This window comes from Dipodomys ordii, unplaced genomic scaffold, assembly GCF_000151885.1.
Source record: "Dipodomys ordii isolate 6190 unplaced genomic scaffold, Dord_2.0 Scaffold89, whole genome shotgun sequence".
In the NCBI taxonomy this organism is placed as follows: Eukaryota; Metazoa; Chordata; class Mammalia; order Rodentia; family Heteromyidae; genus Dipodomys; species Dipodomys ordii.
The window spans coordinates 2,789,289-2,806,701 of record NW_012267305.1 but is presented as its reverse complement, the minus strand read 5'-3'; the positions used below and the strand labels follow the sequence as shown (position 1 = coordinate 2,806,701).

The 17,413-nt window shown below is 36.5% G+C and overlaps 1 protein-coding gene across 3 annotated transcripts in view; it reads left to right on the top strand.

Annotated features, from left to right (window-relative positions):
* Aff2 (AF4/FMR2 family, member 2) overlaps positions 1-17,413 on the top strand; it is a 474,899-nt gene that overhangs the window by 312,021 nt on the left and 145,465 nt on the right. For 2 of the 3 annotated variants that reach the window (XM_013025945.1, XM_013025946.1), the window contains exons 5-6: positions 15,247-15,283; positions 15,554-15,587. In XM_013025945.1, the coding sequence (XP_012881399.1) occupies positions 15,247-15,283; positions 15,554-15,587 (71 nt within the window). Of the gene's footprint in view, positions 1-7,400; positions 7,488-15,246; positions 15,284-15,553; positions 15,588-17,413 lie in introns of all 3 variants that reach the window. The other variant, XM_013025944.1, reaches the window with a different exon arrangement.

The window sequence follows — 17,413 nt, the reverse complement described above, 5'->3', positions numbered from 1 at the left end:
ATGAAATAATACTTTAGGAAACATTTTTGTAATCAAAGAGTTCCTTTTAAAAAAGTAAGGCATTAGTGGGGCACTGGTGGCTCATGCCTGTAATCCTAGCTACTCAGGAGGCTGAGATCTGAGGATTGCGGTTCAAAGCCAGCCTGGGCAGGAAAGTCTGTGAGACTTTTATCTCCAATTAACCACCAGAAAACTGGAAGTGGCGCTGTGGCTCAAGTGGTAGAGTGCTCACCTTGAGCTGATGAGCTTAGGGACGGCACCCAGGCCCAGAGTTCAGGCCCCATGACTGACTAAATAAAAAAAGTAAGTAAGTAAGACATTAGAAATATTATGGCTAATAATGGAATTTTACTCATCCATCAGAAAAAATGACATTGGAGCATTCATAAGGAAATGGAAAAAACTTGGTGAGGATGATGCTAAGTGAAGTAAGTCAGACCCCGAGAAATGCAGGTTGCATGGTTTCCCTCATTAATGGGAACTAGGATGTGCCTATAAATCTACAAGTAAGTACACTGGGGGTACCTAAGTGGTTATACATGAATTTACTGAAGTATAATAGAATCTATGGAGAACACAAATAGCATATTTTTTTTAGAAAAACTAAGTCAAAGCCCAAAAACATGAGTACTAGGAAATGGGTACTTCAGCAAGCGGTGAGGTGTAGAAGAATGAGTGGGGGAAAAGAGTAGGATGCAGGCAAACATGCATTGTATATGCCACAGAACTGAGAAAAATAAGGGAAGGCGTGGGTGGAAGCGAGGTAAAGATGTTGAAAGAGATGACAGATCATGTTGCATTTTATGCCTACATTTCTTTGTTAAATGACAAAAATTCATTACATGACCTAAAATTTAAGAAAAGTGAGGGGAGGGGTCAAGAGGCATTGTATCCATAAACTATTGATTGACAACTGTTTTGCACAACTACTTAAGATTACAAAAATTGTAATAAATTAGTTAACTTGGAGCGTGCCAACAATAGAACCCTGTGAAGAGTTCTCTTCTAGGTTGACCTTGCTCACTAAAAGACTTTTGTGAGATTATTGTATCGCAGTGCCTGTGAATGGACTCTTCATATCTCCATCCTGAATAGCAAGGGTTGTATACAAGGTTTGCTAAAGCAAGATGTACTATCACCATGGCGCTTCCCAACTCTACCAAGTAGTATCTCATTTCCCAGGCAGTAGCAGTGTTCCATGTTGTTGTGGTTTGAGCAAAGTTTAAAAAGCCCTTATGTCCTACATAGAAAACATCTGTTGTCTGAATATCTTTTGGGTAAAGCATTCTTGTTCTGGGAAATGCAATGTCTTTTCTGAGAGGAACCAGGGAAGAAAGAGACCAATGCCATCTTCCACCAAAAGGAATTTTCCATGGAGCATTCCATTCCCTAGACCTGGCTAAAGGACTCCAGCCTATGACCCTTGTCCTGTCAAAACCTGATTGAAAAAAACCTACAGGGAAAAGCAGACCGGTTCATGTGTTTTGTTGTGGCTGCATGACAATATGGTACTTTCCTAGGACATCACCCTGGGAGTAGCAGCCTGAGAACACCACAGCAGGCCATAAATCCTCTCCCAAATTACTACTTGGCTCCCTCCCTCGTGGACTCCTTACAACCTAGCTCTAACTCCTTTTGTCCATTTTCTCTGAATAGCCCAATGGAGACTAGACATAACATGCTAATACTCATACCTTGCTTCTCTCCTCTATCAAGGAGGAACAGATTTCAATGGTAGCAATTGATAGCAGATAGAGGGTTAGCAAGGATTTAACTGTTGTCCTTCTAAGTGTGAGTCTCTGACAGTACCACCTGGATACCGCAAAGGACCCTTGACCCTGGTAGTTCTAACTGCTACATCCCCCATTCTGGTTCCTCAGAGATCTGTCAGGTCTATGGATCCAAAGGTCCAAAATCATTTTTCAAGATTAGATTCTCAGGTAAGAGCACCTTCTCCCCCAACGCATGTGAGTTTTTCTCTGGAGGGTTGAGGGATGAGGGGCTTTAATTAAAGAAGCAGATCTGACAGTCTAAAGCAAAGACCTCATTTACATACAAGGGACATGTGGATTCAATGTTTTGAAGTTTAAATTAGTTCTGGAGAAGGGAAGATGCTGATGTCCCTGCATATCTAGGCTGTGGTGGCTTATTCAACTGCCAGTGTATACACTTAAAATTCTATTTTCATAGCATTATTGTGAGGATACTCTCTTGGAAGAAAAAGTAAAACTTAGATTCCCTCGCCCAAAGGAAGTCAGTCATGAGAGTTAATTGGCTCTAAGTTCCCTTGAAAAGAAGTTCTACCCTGATTGTGTGGAATTATTCTCCTTGCATTTGAAATTGCTCAACTGTTTATATTTACTGTCTCCCCCTCTCTCTCCCTCTCTCTCCTCTTTTCCTCACCCCCCCCCACCTTTCTAGTACTCAGGCTTGAATTCAGGGCCTCAACATTCATTGTGTCTTTGTCTTTTCATTTAATGCTGGATGGCACTCTACACATGAGTCACAGATCCACTTTTGGAGTTTTGCTGATTAATTGGAGATAAGAGTCTCATGGACTTTTTGGCCTGGCCTTTGCACTATGATTCTCAGATCTCACTTATTTAGTGTTACAGGCATGAGCCACTAGCACCGAACTGCATGTGCTATTCTTAATTGCAGAAATGTGCAAATATTTCCCAAATTGTGTTGCTTATATTCTTGGTATATCAATAGAAAAGGAAGAGGTATGTGCAGTCCCTTCTCTTGAGCACTGGGAAGAACCTAAGTTGCCTGTTTGCTGAGCAGATCCATGCAAACTCATATTGGCAATACAATAGCCACAATCATGGGACTTGGGTGTGTACAACACTGTACCATATCCAAACCCATCACACAGGTATTAGCTTGCTTCCCCTTATATATAGCTTATAGCATAGACACAGAAGAAAGAATCACAGACTAACCACACTGATAACTGGGAAAAACCAAGAGATCATTCAAGTCATAGCCAACATGTTATAGGTGATAAAATTGAGCCTTATAGTAAGTAACTTGACCAGAATCATTCAGGAAGCTTTCAGCAAAGCACAGACCTTCATTAAACTCTTCTTATCATACTCTTAGCCCAGGGACTTTTCAGGACTCCTGACCATACTAACAGCAAGCATAAAACTTAAATATAGGAGGCGCCACCATCATTTCCTTTCATTACAAAAGCCTTTGAATGAAATATGTATGTACATGCACACACAGAGAGACATAGTTTGCTTCTCTCACATCTGCTAGGAAGCCTTTCTCAAATGTTCTCAATCACTGCATTTCCTATTCCTTTGCTTATTCTTCTCTCAATATCATTAGCATGCCAAGAAATATGATTGATTTGATCATTTCTGCAATCCAGTGACTGGCACATAACGGATATTCCAAATAAGTTAGTAAAACAAAGTGGAAGAGTATGACAAAGAGATGCCGCCATCTCCTGTGTTATTATGCCTGTTTGTGTCTCTGAATCCTCCATGGTCAAATAGGTGTGATGTTAATCCCTGTCTTAGTAATGTGTAATAGCAAAGGACCAAGCAAACTGCATATTGAGCACAGTAGATTCAAAATTGAAGACAAAGCCTGTGATGAGATGCTAGTTACTTGAGATACGACCCATTCAGATGAGCCTGACATGAATTTGAGGACAGCAGAGCCTAGAATAGAAACTTGACGGTCTTGTGCCACTGCCTATCATGTAGTTCCTATATGTCAAAAGAACAAAGCAGAGATAGCCACAAGTTGTTAGGATTTTGTAGAATCCAAGCCACAAAATATGATATGGATAATATGGTAGAAAACTGGGCTTTTGTGTGCATTTCCCAGGATTGACCTTAGAGTCCTGACATCATATTAAAAATCTGTCAATTCGTTGTCACATACTAGATGATAAAATAGAATTGCTTAGTCTTTTCTCTACTAACATGTGTATTAGTGTGTCAGACAAAGGGAAGACACATTTGGTATAGGGGAATTATGCACTTTGAACTAGTCACCAGCATTTATTTCCAGCTACATATGATATGATGTGTAAGCAACCTCATCTCTTAGAATGTGTTACCTTAGTTGTCCAGTAGGTATAAGAATCACTGCTTTGCAAGTCTTTCTAGAAAGATAATAGTAGTCCAGATATAATGAAGGCTTTTTGTGGAGGTTTAGGCCCAATTTAACTGTTTATCTAATTTTTGTTATGAAAGAAGTGATGCATGGTGTTGAGTGCAAATACCCCCAATTGGAATGAGTTGCAAAAGCCTTGAGAAGGCTTTTGAAGCAGGTGTCCATTCCTCCCTAATGAATGGGTGGAAGATTAGTTCATTTGGACAAGGGCACAGAACTGTTCTTATCTTGGGAATAGCAAGAATAGACAAAAAATAGATTCACATCTTTCAAGTCCTAATGAAAATAACAATGGAGAATCCATTGTGAGCTTGCCACACTTTATAGGTCTAAGTCATTTGGAGAAGAGAAAGAGCTTGCTCCAAAGTTAGTTGCTGAAAATACCCCTTCAGGAAATTATATTCCTTTCAACCATCCTTAGCATAATCTAGTGCATCTGTTAGGAGTAATGCAGACTTAGTGAGCTGTTTCATGAATTCACACATGTTCGAATACAGAGAATCAGTCGTGATTGAAAATACAAACGAGTAGGTAGTTTCATGTGGATTGGCCAGCAGGGTGGTGCACTCCACTGCTAATTCAATGTAATCAGATCTGCCATGGAGCAAACACAGAAGACCTAGGGGGAGAAGTAGGGCTTTCCGAATGATTTCATTTTTCCCATTGTGTGAAGCAGCCAGAGGCACAGCTAGAAAAGTAGCCATGAGAGGAGCTATAATGAGGCCTTTCATTGTTTCAGACACAATTCTGATTGCTGAAAAGAGGGAACACTCCTTTCCAAGCAAAGAACTTACTATCCCTTGGTCAACTTTGGTGAAATATTGATTACATTTTAGTTATTTAAATTAACTTATTTGGAGAATATAATTATGGAGTAAAATGTGACAGTGTGCAATGTTTACATCTTGGAATGAGTAAAATACTAAATCAATGCATCTTTCATTTCACATATCTTACATTTCTATGGTGAAAAGATGTAAAAGCTACTCCCTTAGTAATTTTAAATATTCAGTGTATTATGAACTCTAGACATCCTGCAATGCCTTAGACCTCCAGAATTTATTCCTCCTTAACTGCAAGTGTAAGCAATTTGACCATCAACTCACCCCATTCCTGATTTACTCTAGTCACATATTTTAAATGATCTACCAAATTTTGGAGGACAACTTTAATCAAGAAAAAAAAACCTAAATTAAGAAAGAAAAGTTCAGATCATTTTAAAGACAGGAAGTAATTAGAATTCTGTTGTCAACAGTTGTCACAGAGTTACTTTGGGTGAGTTTTGATGAACACATTGTCGCATTCATTATGAATCTTTATCAACTGGATACAAATGAGCAACTCAAAAACACTTGGAAATAGTCTATCTCTTAAGTAGGTTAAGCATCCCCTCTAAGTCTTGTCTGCATTTTAATATACTTACCACCTCCTTTTTAATAGTGCTGGGGAAAATTCAATCTGTGTCAGAGCATGTCTGAATAATACTTACAAATTCTGCTTCAGTAGTGCCAGGGTGAATGAAGCTGTGAAGTATCTCTTTGCATTACAGCTCTTCATACATCAAAGACTCTTTTTGAACTAGGTAATTATAAAAGGGGAAAAAAGCCATATTTTAGTGCTACCTGAGAGTTCTTATTAATATTACCTTTGAAATGACTAATTATGTTACCTGTAAGGATTGGGGGGAAAGTATTTATGTAACTCACTCATTAAAAAGGACTTTCACAAACTTTGATCCTTTCTATCCCTCCTCAAAGCTGCCCTTTATTTCCATCATTACATTGATTTTTAGTTACAATGTTTATGCTCAAAAATGCTTGATGACTGTGACACATTCTGATTCCATCGTGCTTCACAAAATTGGCAACTTGTCTGTTATAAGGATTTTGATCATATGATTTAATTATCCTTAATTTTTGGGTAACACACGTTGGCCATGTGTCCTAAGAGTTGAGCAAGATTTCAGCATTGCCTCTTCTTCAACAAAGTGGAAGAGCTAATAATGGGGAGGAGGAGCCTGGACAGCCTTTTCTGTGCCCCAATGTTGACTCACAAATATACTTGGTAGCACCAAGCTAGCAACCATATAGCAACTAAGGAAAAATCCTGCTCAGCTACCTCATTTGTGCATAGAAAAACAGCATGTGCTTAATCTCCTCACAACAGTTAGGCCACATCAAGGGAAGGTGAGTATCAGTGTATCCAAACTGAAAGTGATGGTCAGTGCTGCACTCCCTGGAGCTGGCAGATCACATCTGGATCACAATACCAGAAGTTAGAAGAGCCTAGGTAATCAGGAGTCCCTCTCAAGAGACCATAACATAGTGACAGAATGGAGAACTGGAAGACAAGTTGGAAATTTCTACTAAAGGAATGAACAAGCTAAGTATATGCCAGCTTGTAGAAAAGATAGCACCTTGATGCTAACCAAAATGAACTCCAACATGTGGACACCAGAGGTTTTTCTTTGTTGTTGTTCTCAATGTACTATGTGATTTCTTTTTTCCTTTTTGTCCCTCTCCCCTCCCCCGCCATAGTATATCCACTGTTGTCACTGTATTCACTTTTGGTACACTGGGTTATTGTATATATATTTATCTGAACTAGGGAACAACAAAATGGTGAGACGATTCCCAGGACAAAGGGAGAACCTATGGAACAGTGATACTCCCAAGACAATATTTGGAAATGACCTGTACAACTTGGGGAAGGGGGTTGGGAGAGAGGGAAAGAGGGAGAAAAATGATGGAGGGAGTAACAAGTTAGACAGAAAATGCAATCACTACCTTACTTATGTAACCCCTCTGTACATCACATTGACAATAAAATTTAAAAAAAATAATAAAGAAAAGACAAAAGGTAGAGTTGCTGTTTTCTGAAGCCAAACGCTTTTCAAGCCAAAAGAAGAAGAGGAACATTCCATACAATGCCACAGTATGATGTATAGATAGAAGATCCTGGCAGGTAGGCATTAGCTTCACAACTAGGCATAATAGTTTGATCCAACTATCTTTATAGGTTGAGATTGGCTGCTTTAGCCAGTAATGAACTCTGCATCCCTGGCCAGAAGCCAAAAAAAGGCATGGCTCTTTGTATTGCAGATATACTTCAAGAACTGGTGTGGGACAAGAATTAGACCTAAGTTCCTGAACAAAAAAAAAAACTAGGCCTATTAAATCAACACATAAGTACTTATAAGGGTCTACTCTATTTAGTACGAAGAAAGGATTTGGTTTTCTAAGTGCTCTGTTTTTCCTCACCAGGAGATGACCCATTCCTGGCCTGCTCCGCTCACTGCCATGCACACTCCTGGACACTCTGAGCAGAACACGTTTTCCATCCCAGGACAGGTCAGTTCTCCTTTCTCCTCCATTCTTCTTTACCTGCATTATGCCACACTTCTCATTTGATTCAAAATGGGGAAAAAATAGGGCTTGGGTGTTCTACAGAAAATATAGAGAAAAATTCAGATTAAAATTTGGATTAACAATACAAATCTATCTAAGTTGATAGCTAGATAAGTATCTAAATAAATATCTGGATAAATCTAGATAAGATCTAGATTCAAAATCTAGGTAAGATTCTGGCAAGGTCTAGATAAATCTAGATATCTGGATAAATCTAGATAAGGTCTAGGTTACAAATCTAGACAAGATCCAGATAAGATCTAGATAAAAATCTAGATAAATATCCAGAGAAGATCCAGACAAAAATCTAGAGAAGATCCATATACAATCTAGATAGAAATCTAGATTCAGAGAAAGACCTAGATGAAAAAATCTAGGTAAATATCCAGAGAATATCTAGATAAAAATCTAGATCGATTTAGATAAGATCTAGATAAGGTTGAGATATTTCTAGATAAAAATCTACATTTTTCTCTTACCCCAAAGATGGTACTAGAGGTATACTTTTTAAATTAAAGGAGTCTTTGGGGGGGCATTTATTCATTTATTTATTTGTTTGTTTGTTTTGAAAATACCTATAGAGGGTTACAATTACATGGGCAAGATAATGAGTACATTTCTTATCAAGCATTGTTATCTCCTCCTTTGTAATAAAACCTTTACATAAATATTGTATGGAAGACCAAATATACCCACAAGCTTGACATTGAGAAAAATTGTGGTCCTGGCTCTGCTAGATCAATTACTGGAGAGTGAGGTCTGCTCCCAAGCAAACAGATGGTTACAAGCCAAGGTACCCTATGGATAGAAAATTTTCTGTCTGCTATATCTTCAATAGTTTTTTCTACTGATAGCTCTTGTATATAGCTTTTCCTTCTCTAGCTTCCAGTGATAATTTATCACCATTAGTTTTCTTATTTTTCAATTCACATTCATTAATAATATGAAGGAGTTTTTTTGCCATTGCTGGGTCTTGAACTCAGGGCCTGAGCACTGTCCCTGAGCTCCTTTTGCTCAAGGCTAACACTCTACCATTTGAACCAGGGTACCACTTCTGTTTTTTCTGTTTATATGGTACTGAGGAATCCTATCCAGGGTTTCATGCATGCGAGGTAAACACTCTCCCACCTTCTCAGCCCTATGAAGGAGTTTTATTGTAGTAATTCCATAGGTGCAGCAGGTTCTAACCAACTTGAAGACTAATGTCTATTTTAATAACAAAATTTTAAAGAAAAAATAATTCTTTCCTTCCTTTCATCTATATATTCAGAATGCATTTGCTGAAGAAATAAAATGCACATACAGTTAGGAATGGAAAAAGCAGATGAAGAACAAAACAATATACATTATAAGGGATTTCCTAGAAAATACACAAGTCTCAAAGAGCTATATGACCCACCCCTGCAGAGTTGATGATATGCTCACCATGAAGCATGGAGGTGGATTCCATTGCAAGAATAAGGAGTTTCTAACAGGTAGATAAGGACCCATGACAAGAACACTTCCTGTAGAAGACTAGCACAGTAGATAAGGAATTATGGTATGATCCTTTGTAAGTATGAGGTTCCAAGTGGCTGGATTAGACTTTTTCTGTAGGACTAGTGGAGAGAGATAAACTCTAGATAAGTGACTATCTTGCTGTGAAAGACCCTGGAAGGTACTCACAGAGTTTGGATTTTATGAAAGGAGAAATACCCAATCAGATCTGTTATTTCTTCTGGACATAATTGTAATACTAACTCTTATTGAAACTGTATTCCCCCTCTCCTTTGGGAAGAATCAGAACTAAAGACAACCTTTACTCTCACAGTAAGTGACACACTGTGTGTCATTCCTACTTTCATCCCCATTGTCCCTCCTTAAGGTACCTGCACTTGGTATCCATCTTTTCAATTTTATTTTTTAGCGTCTTCAGCAAAGAAAGAAAAGCATCCATTTCAATCATTGATTCTAACACTTATATGTCAACTGCAGTGTTTTTGGCTACATTTTAGAAATGTAAAGATGGTTTCTGCAAGTTGCAATTTCGACTTCTAAGTAGGTACAGTAGAACTGGTTGTCCAAATGGGATTTTGCAGTCTGTATATCATTTAAAGTTAGACATGACTTGTGTTTTCTTCCATTTATCGATGTTACCTTCCACTCCATGACAAAGGTAGAAAGAAACAAGTGGAATAAATTGGTGAAACGAGGATGACCATGCATATTAAATGCATATTAAGTACATAGTAACATGTGCAATGATACCATATGTTTCATTCCACTCTAAATGCTTCATCTACAGTAAACTCAAGCCTCACTACAACCAAAAAGGGAATTTGATTACCTCTGATGTACAGAGGAAGAAACAGAGTCACATAGTAACTAAGTAATGTGCTTGAGATCCTCTGGTTAATAAATGAAGAATGTTAATATTGAGAGCCAGGTGTTCAAACACCAATGGCCATACTGTAGCTCATTGTGTCTTTTTTTGGGGGGAGGGGGTCCGGTCGTGGGGTCTGAACTCTGGGCCTGGGCGCTGTCCCTCAGCTCTTCAGCTCAAGGCTAGCGCTCTACCACTTGAGCCACAGCGCCACTTCCAGCTTTTTTTCTTTTTGCTTATGTGGTGCTGAGGAATCAAACCCAGGGCCTCATGCATACAAAGCAAGCACTCTACCACTGAGCCACATTCCCAGCCCTCATTGTGTCTTTTTTCACACAAATTTACATAGAATTTCTGTCAAAACATTACTTTCTCCAGTATATATGTGTAACATGGGTAATTGCCACTTCCTACAAGCTTGTACCTATACTGGATATCACTAACTTTGTGGATGCTGTTGCTTTTCTTGTAGACACAACACAGCTTGTCAAATGGGGAAAAGGCCTGCAAACAGGATGCATTTTAATCTTGTTACAGATACTTCATTTTTTCTTCTATATACTGGATTTGATTGTTGGGGATAGAAGGACTTTATAATCCCAGTGGAATTTGCATGTGAAATAGTCCATGATTTTGTAAATTTACAATAACAAATGCAATTGAATATTATGAATGGATGTTCCCTTACTAACTGAAAATACTGTATTTGCTCATGTAGAATGGAAATTCCCACAAGGAAGAGAGTGAACTAAGGTTGAACACAATTAAGGGAACAATAATGCACCTGGGGAAATTAAAAGGCAACAACTCTTGGAGCAGAGATTATCAAATAGTGGCCCATATATTGTTTGTTTTTGTGCCAGTCCTGGGGCTTGAGTTCAGAGCTTGGGCACTATCTGTGAGCTTTTTTTTTGCTTCAAGCTGGTGCTATACTACTTGAGCCACAACTCCACTTTCAGCTTTTTGGTGATTAATTGGAGATAGGAGTGTCACAGACTTTTGACTTTTCCTGCTTGGGCTGGCTTTGAACTGAAAACCTCAGATGTCAACATCCCAAGTAGCTAGGACTACAGTGTGAGCCACCATCACCCAAAAGCCTCAAATTTTTCAAAAAGAAAAAAAATGTGTTCATCTGAATAATGTGAGAATAAATATAGAATTTAAATTTCAGTGCCCAGAAAACAAGATTTCTTGGGATGCACAGATTGAAGTCAGACTTAAATGTACTACATGCATTAATACATACTTTATGAACAATTCAGGTGTACGAATAGAATATATCTCCTCGGGGCTAGTTATTTTGGAATATTACATTGGTGACACAAAGAGATGTGTCATTTGTTTGGATTTCAGATTTAAGTTACTTAGCTTAATATTAAAAACCATATCATGAATATATAACATCAATTACTTAAAGTCAGTGACTAATGTAAACTTTCTGTTGGCTTCAAACATCATTGCCTTAATGCCACGCGACAACCAGTTTTTTGAATCCAAAGTCAAAAATACCTGTATAAAGATTTTTAAAAGCGGGATTCCAAGACCAGTAGAAAAACTGTTTCACTCTCTGATCACACACTGAGTTTTATTGACTTTAGAATTTGCCTTTCTATTTCCTAAAGGCATATAAGTCCAAACATGCCATGTCTTTGTTATTCATAGAAACCATGTAGAGACACTATTTTGAAGAGTAATTCTTTTCTGACTTTTATATATGATTTAACCGTTCTTTTAAAAATGTTACATTGGCATACATTAGCAATATGCAGTTGATCCCTTTCATCCTACTTTCATTCCTCTCCTTCACCTCTCCTCTATTTAGTGTGGATATACATATATGGATATATATATAGAGAGAGAGATAGATATTGATAGATATGCACACTCATGTATATATAGTTCATAGATGTGTATGATGTAACATCACAGATATGTATATGTTGTGCATATATATATATGTGTGTGTGTGTGTGTATATATATATATATATATATATATATATATATGTATAAAGTCAATTAACCCTCTTCACTCACTGTATGTTTCTTTTCTCTATTCTTGCTGGTTTCCTGCCCAGTTTATGTTCATGTACCATTACTATTATTATCATTATCATTTTAGTTTATGTTGTACAAGTAAGCAAGAACATACCATATTTGGGTCAGCTTGGCTTATGTAAGTCAACATAATTTTCTCTAATTCCATCTATTTTTCTGCAAATGGAATAATCTCATTTTTATTCTAGCTGAATAATAATCTATTATTTATATATACATGTATATGCACATATACATGTATATATAATACATATACATCCATTATTTATATATATACATATATATATATACATGTATATATATCCAGCATTTATATATATCCATTATTTATATGTATATATATATACATATATACATTATTTATATATACATATATATAATATTCTCTTTATACATTTATTGGCTCTTGATAACAATTTTACAAGTATCAGTATCAAGTATTAAACCATGCTGTACCATTATGTTATGTTGTAATTATGCCCTTAGAGGCTTAGAAGATAAGTAGATTGTTTACTTTTATGGTAAACACCACTGACTTTACACTTTTTAAGTTTTAACTTGTATCATTTTCCATGGACACCTATACTATAAGATTTTACAACTCTATTTCTTCCCTATAGTTATACTACTGAAAATATTTCCCCTTCCTTTCCATCTGTTATTTTCTAAAGGGTAGAAATTGGATGGCCCAGGTTTTTAGAGTTCTTTATCAAAAGATGGTTTTCTATCAGTGATGGTACAAAAGCTTTTGAACAGCAAAGTGCACGGGCTCAATGGTAGCTCTTAAGCTAAAAAGGCTTTTCTTACCTGTTATTTATTTGATGGAGCAGTGATCATCTCACAACACAAATCTGTTGGGAAGCACAGTTATGCACAGTAGATTGAACAGTTCAGTTCTGATTAAAGCACAATTGCAAAGTTTAGTTTATTTTTGAGACAAAGCATGCTGTGTTTATATTAGGGAGTAACAATCTTAAACTTCATGAATAGATTATTTGAGGCAATAAATGATATAGATAATTCTACTTACTGTTTGGGGAGACTTCTGGGGATAAGACCCAGTGCCTTGTATATGGGAGGCAAAAGCTATATCCCCAGGCTATGACTTCAATTAATTGTCTCCAATTTTAGAAAGCTTACCCTGAAATCCATACAAATTTTTATTGGACTTATACAATACTTAATGTAACCTGAACATCACTGTAGTGCCTCTGTTGCACAGTTGTGCCAAAATCTCAGGAAGCAGTATGAATGTAAGTCTAGTTTTCTCAAAATACTGAATACATTGTACAAAGAATAACTCTCAAGTCAAATTCAAATCCCCTTAAATAACATACTACAACATATTTCAAATTGTTTTTTGTACTTCAGCAGATTTGTAATGAAGTTCAAACAGTTTCTTTACATGAGGAGGTACAACCCCTTCATAAGAGTTATACTTATGATAGAACGTTGGAGTGGTTTCTATAAAAGGGGAAAACAGTATCGCTTTTTTAATTTTAAATTTGCAGTTACATAAGTAAGGTAATGAAGAAATTTCCTTTTGAGCAGTGTTACCCCCTCCTTATTCTCTTCTTGTTTTCCCCTCCCAACGTCCCTCCCTCCCAAGTTGTATATAGTCCATTTCCAACATAGTATCTAGTGATTATAACTGCTGAATTAGTTCACCTGTTTTAATTTTTTAAATTTTTTATTTTTTTAGTATACTTAGTTCACCTTTTGACCCATCAGTTCTGTACTTTCCCTCTCTTGCCCCAAATCAGATAAACTTACATACAAAGCAGAAGGTACAGAAATAAAAAACCATGACAAAAGGGGGGAAACAGGAAAAGAAGAACCACAAGCAATAAAATAAAACCCTCTTGTTTCCATTTCTTGGAATTCATTTCAATCACCATCATTTTATATGATCATATGCACATAGCTTTTGAGCCCTTGTGATCCTCTCCTAAGAATATCCTCCTGTGTTCTCCCTGTGTGAATGTTTAGAGTGCTTTAATCATGTCCAAGTGTAATTATTTGCCTTTTACTATCCGTTGGGTTTACTTGTAGATTTATAAACACTAATTCTAATTATTACAAATGAGGAAAACCATGCAGCCTATATTTGTTTGGGTCTGGATTACTTCATCTAGGATAATTTTTTCTAAGTCTTTTCATTTCCTTATGAACGGGACAATATCATTCTTCTCTGAGGGAAGCATAGAATTCCATTGTATATAAGACTACATTTTCTTGATCCATTCGTTCACTGAGGAGCATATGTATTGATTCCATATCTTAGATATGGTGAACAATGCTGCAATGAACATGGTTATGCTGGTGGCTTTAGGGTGGTTTGGTTTGTGGTCATTTTGATAAATGCCCATGAGTGGGATTGCTGGATCATAAGAAGCTCTATAGGTATCTTTTGAGGAACATCCATACTGCTTTCCAGAGTGTTTGAACATTCCCACCAGTGGTATAGTAGCATTCCCTTTTGGCCACATCCCCTCAAACATCTATTATTTTTAATTTTCTTGATAATGGCCATTTACTGGGGTGAGGAGGAATCTCAATGATGTGATTTGCATTTCTTTTATGACCAGAGATATTGAACATCTCTTCATGTGTCTATTGGCCATTCTTATTTCTTCTTCAGAGAAGTCTCTCTTTAAGGCTTTAGCCAATTTATTAATTGAATTGTTGTTTCTTTGAGGATAAGTTTTTGGGAGGTTTCATTTTTTGAGCTCTATGTATATTTTAGATATGAGTTCCTTGTCTAATGCATAGCTGGTAAAAGTCTTTTCCTATTTTATGGGCTTTCTATTTATCTTGCTAGCTATGTCCTTTGCCATGTAGAAACTCTTCAATTTGATACAATTCCATTTATCCACTTGTTCTTTTATGTGTTATGATTCTGGAACAATATCTCTTAATTATAGTTTTAGTTACAATTTTACAAAAGCCATGATCATTGTTTGTTTGAACTTCCTCAGAAGCATCATTGCCTAGTTAAGAAGTTACACACCAAGAGATCATATATGTTAGTCATTCTTCCCAAATAGATACCAGTCTTCCCTATAACACAAATAAAATAGCCATTACAATGCTGTGGCAGCAGCTTTGACTAACAAATATTTGTTCTTCAAGTAGAGTCATAGAGTGTAATTTATGGAATTATAAACAGTCATTTCCTGTTTACAAAGAATAGTCAAATTACATCTGCAGAAATAACAGTTATACCTTTTGTCCCCCTTTCTACCATTTCACTCATGTTTATGTCATATGTTCTTTCTTATAGGAATCTCAACATCTGACCCCAGGATTCACCTTACAAAGTAAGTACTGTTTTTTAAATTACTTTTTAGTTCAGGCATCCATGTGCTCTTCTCCTTTACTTTTCCCTCTTTCCTACTTAATATAATTAAAGTATGAAAGAATGAGGGCAAAATTGATATTTTGATATATCCATCTACTTCCTTTTTAAATCTGTTATAACAGGAAACCAGGAAATGAACTTGAAGGGCTACATGTTTGGAAATGAATTTAATACTGAATAATAATTTGACAGTGGAAGCATGGGCAGTAATGGTGTCTGTTCTTTTCAGAGTGGAGTGACCCAACTAGCAGAGCTTCGACGAAGTCAGTATCATTTGAGTTGTGAGTACTTGGGTTTCTAAACCACACCTCTTTAGGGCTACTTGCAAAGGAAATAATACCTCAATGTTGAGCTTGTTCCCTCTTGTTCTTTCCTGTTCCTTGAGAATATGGACAACCATTGTAGTGTGTACTTTGATTAACAGGAATAATCAGATTTCCTATTCTCATAATCTCTTTTGGCTGCCATAACAAAATACCACAAACTGGGTAACTTATAAACTGCCAAAATATATTTCTTACAGATCTTGAAGCTGGGATATTAGAGATCAAGGCACCAGTAGAAATGGTATTTGGTGAGGACTCACTTCATCATAGACAGCATATTCTCACTCAAACCTTACATAGTAGAATGACAAAAGATCTCTCTGGGACTTTATTTTTAAGTACTGATCCCCATGAGGATTCCATTCTCATGATGTGCTTGGCTCCAAAAAGGCCTTCCTATAAATATTATCACCTTGGGTTGACAATTTTAGCGTAACAGTTTTCATCATGAGGCACTGTGATGTAGACACTGGTTGGGTCAACACCTAGAATAGTAAACCAATCATTATGTTAGTAAAAATATCTATCTATATAGTTTGTTTTCTACCTTTTGACAAGTTACTTATCATCATATCTTTAGAAACAGACATCTGTATATAGTCATCTACTTTTGACTAGGAACATAAAATGTTCCTAGCCATGTTCCTATTGAACATGAAATGTTGTATTTCCTGTTATAACTAAGGAACCTAATGCCCTATTATTTGTAGGTCATATGGCATCTGTATATTTAAGAGATAAAAGAAAACATTACATGGTAATCTAGGTTGAAATTAAAAAACCAGGGACTTGTATTTCACTCAGCAGTGTCTCTATTTTTTTTATTAATGTTAAGTGAAGGAGGAATTTGCAGAAACTAATTTCCTCAGATTAACTATTGTAGATTTCTTAATATCCATTTGCCCAAGAGTGTACCAGGGGAGTCTTTCTCTCATGATTTCTTTCATTCCTGATAATAGAAAATGGAAGTTGACTTTTCTGTATGAGTAATAGTACATACTTGAAATTTTTCAAAATGAAATAATTTATGACACTCAAGTAGCTTAATGGCACACTTGAAGCAAATTGCTCACCTTTTGGAAGATCACGAATAATTGCATAAGACAAGTGTGAATGTCTCCCAAATAGCCTGAGATTCTGTGAAAGCCAATGATGTTTCTACAATATATTTTGTTGTTGTGCTGAATCAAAGGCCCACAATCCTCACCCCATCACCAGACCCAAGGCTTAATCTGTGCCTTCTAATTCAAATTTCAACTTCAACCATCAAAAATCCTCAAGTTAAAAAAAACACCTCAAGACATATACTAGTTATTGCAAGTAATGGAAACCATGGGACCTATGTTTCTTTGGGCCTGGCTTACTTCACTTAATATAATTTTTTCTAAGTCTTTCCATTTCCTAACTAATGAGACAGTATCATTCTTTCTTATGGAGGCATAGAATTCCATTATACATATATATTCCATATATGTATATATGTATATATATGTATATATATATATGTATATATATATATATATATCACATTTTCTTGATCCATTTATCTACTGAGGGGCATCTGGGTCTGGGTTGGTTCCAAATCTTAGCTATGGTGAATAATAGTGCAATAAACATAGTTGTGCTGGTAACTTTAGTATGGTCTTGTTTGTGATCATTTGGGTAAATGCCCAAAAGTGGGATTGCTGGGTCATAGGGGAGCTCTATGTGGAGTCTTTGAGGAGCTCCATAGTACTTCCAAAGTGGTTGAAAAACTTGTTTAA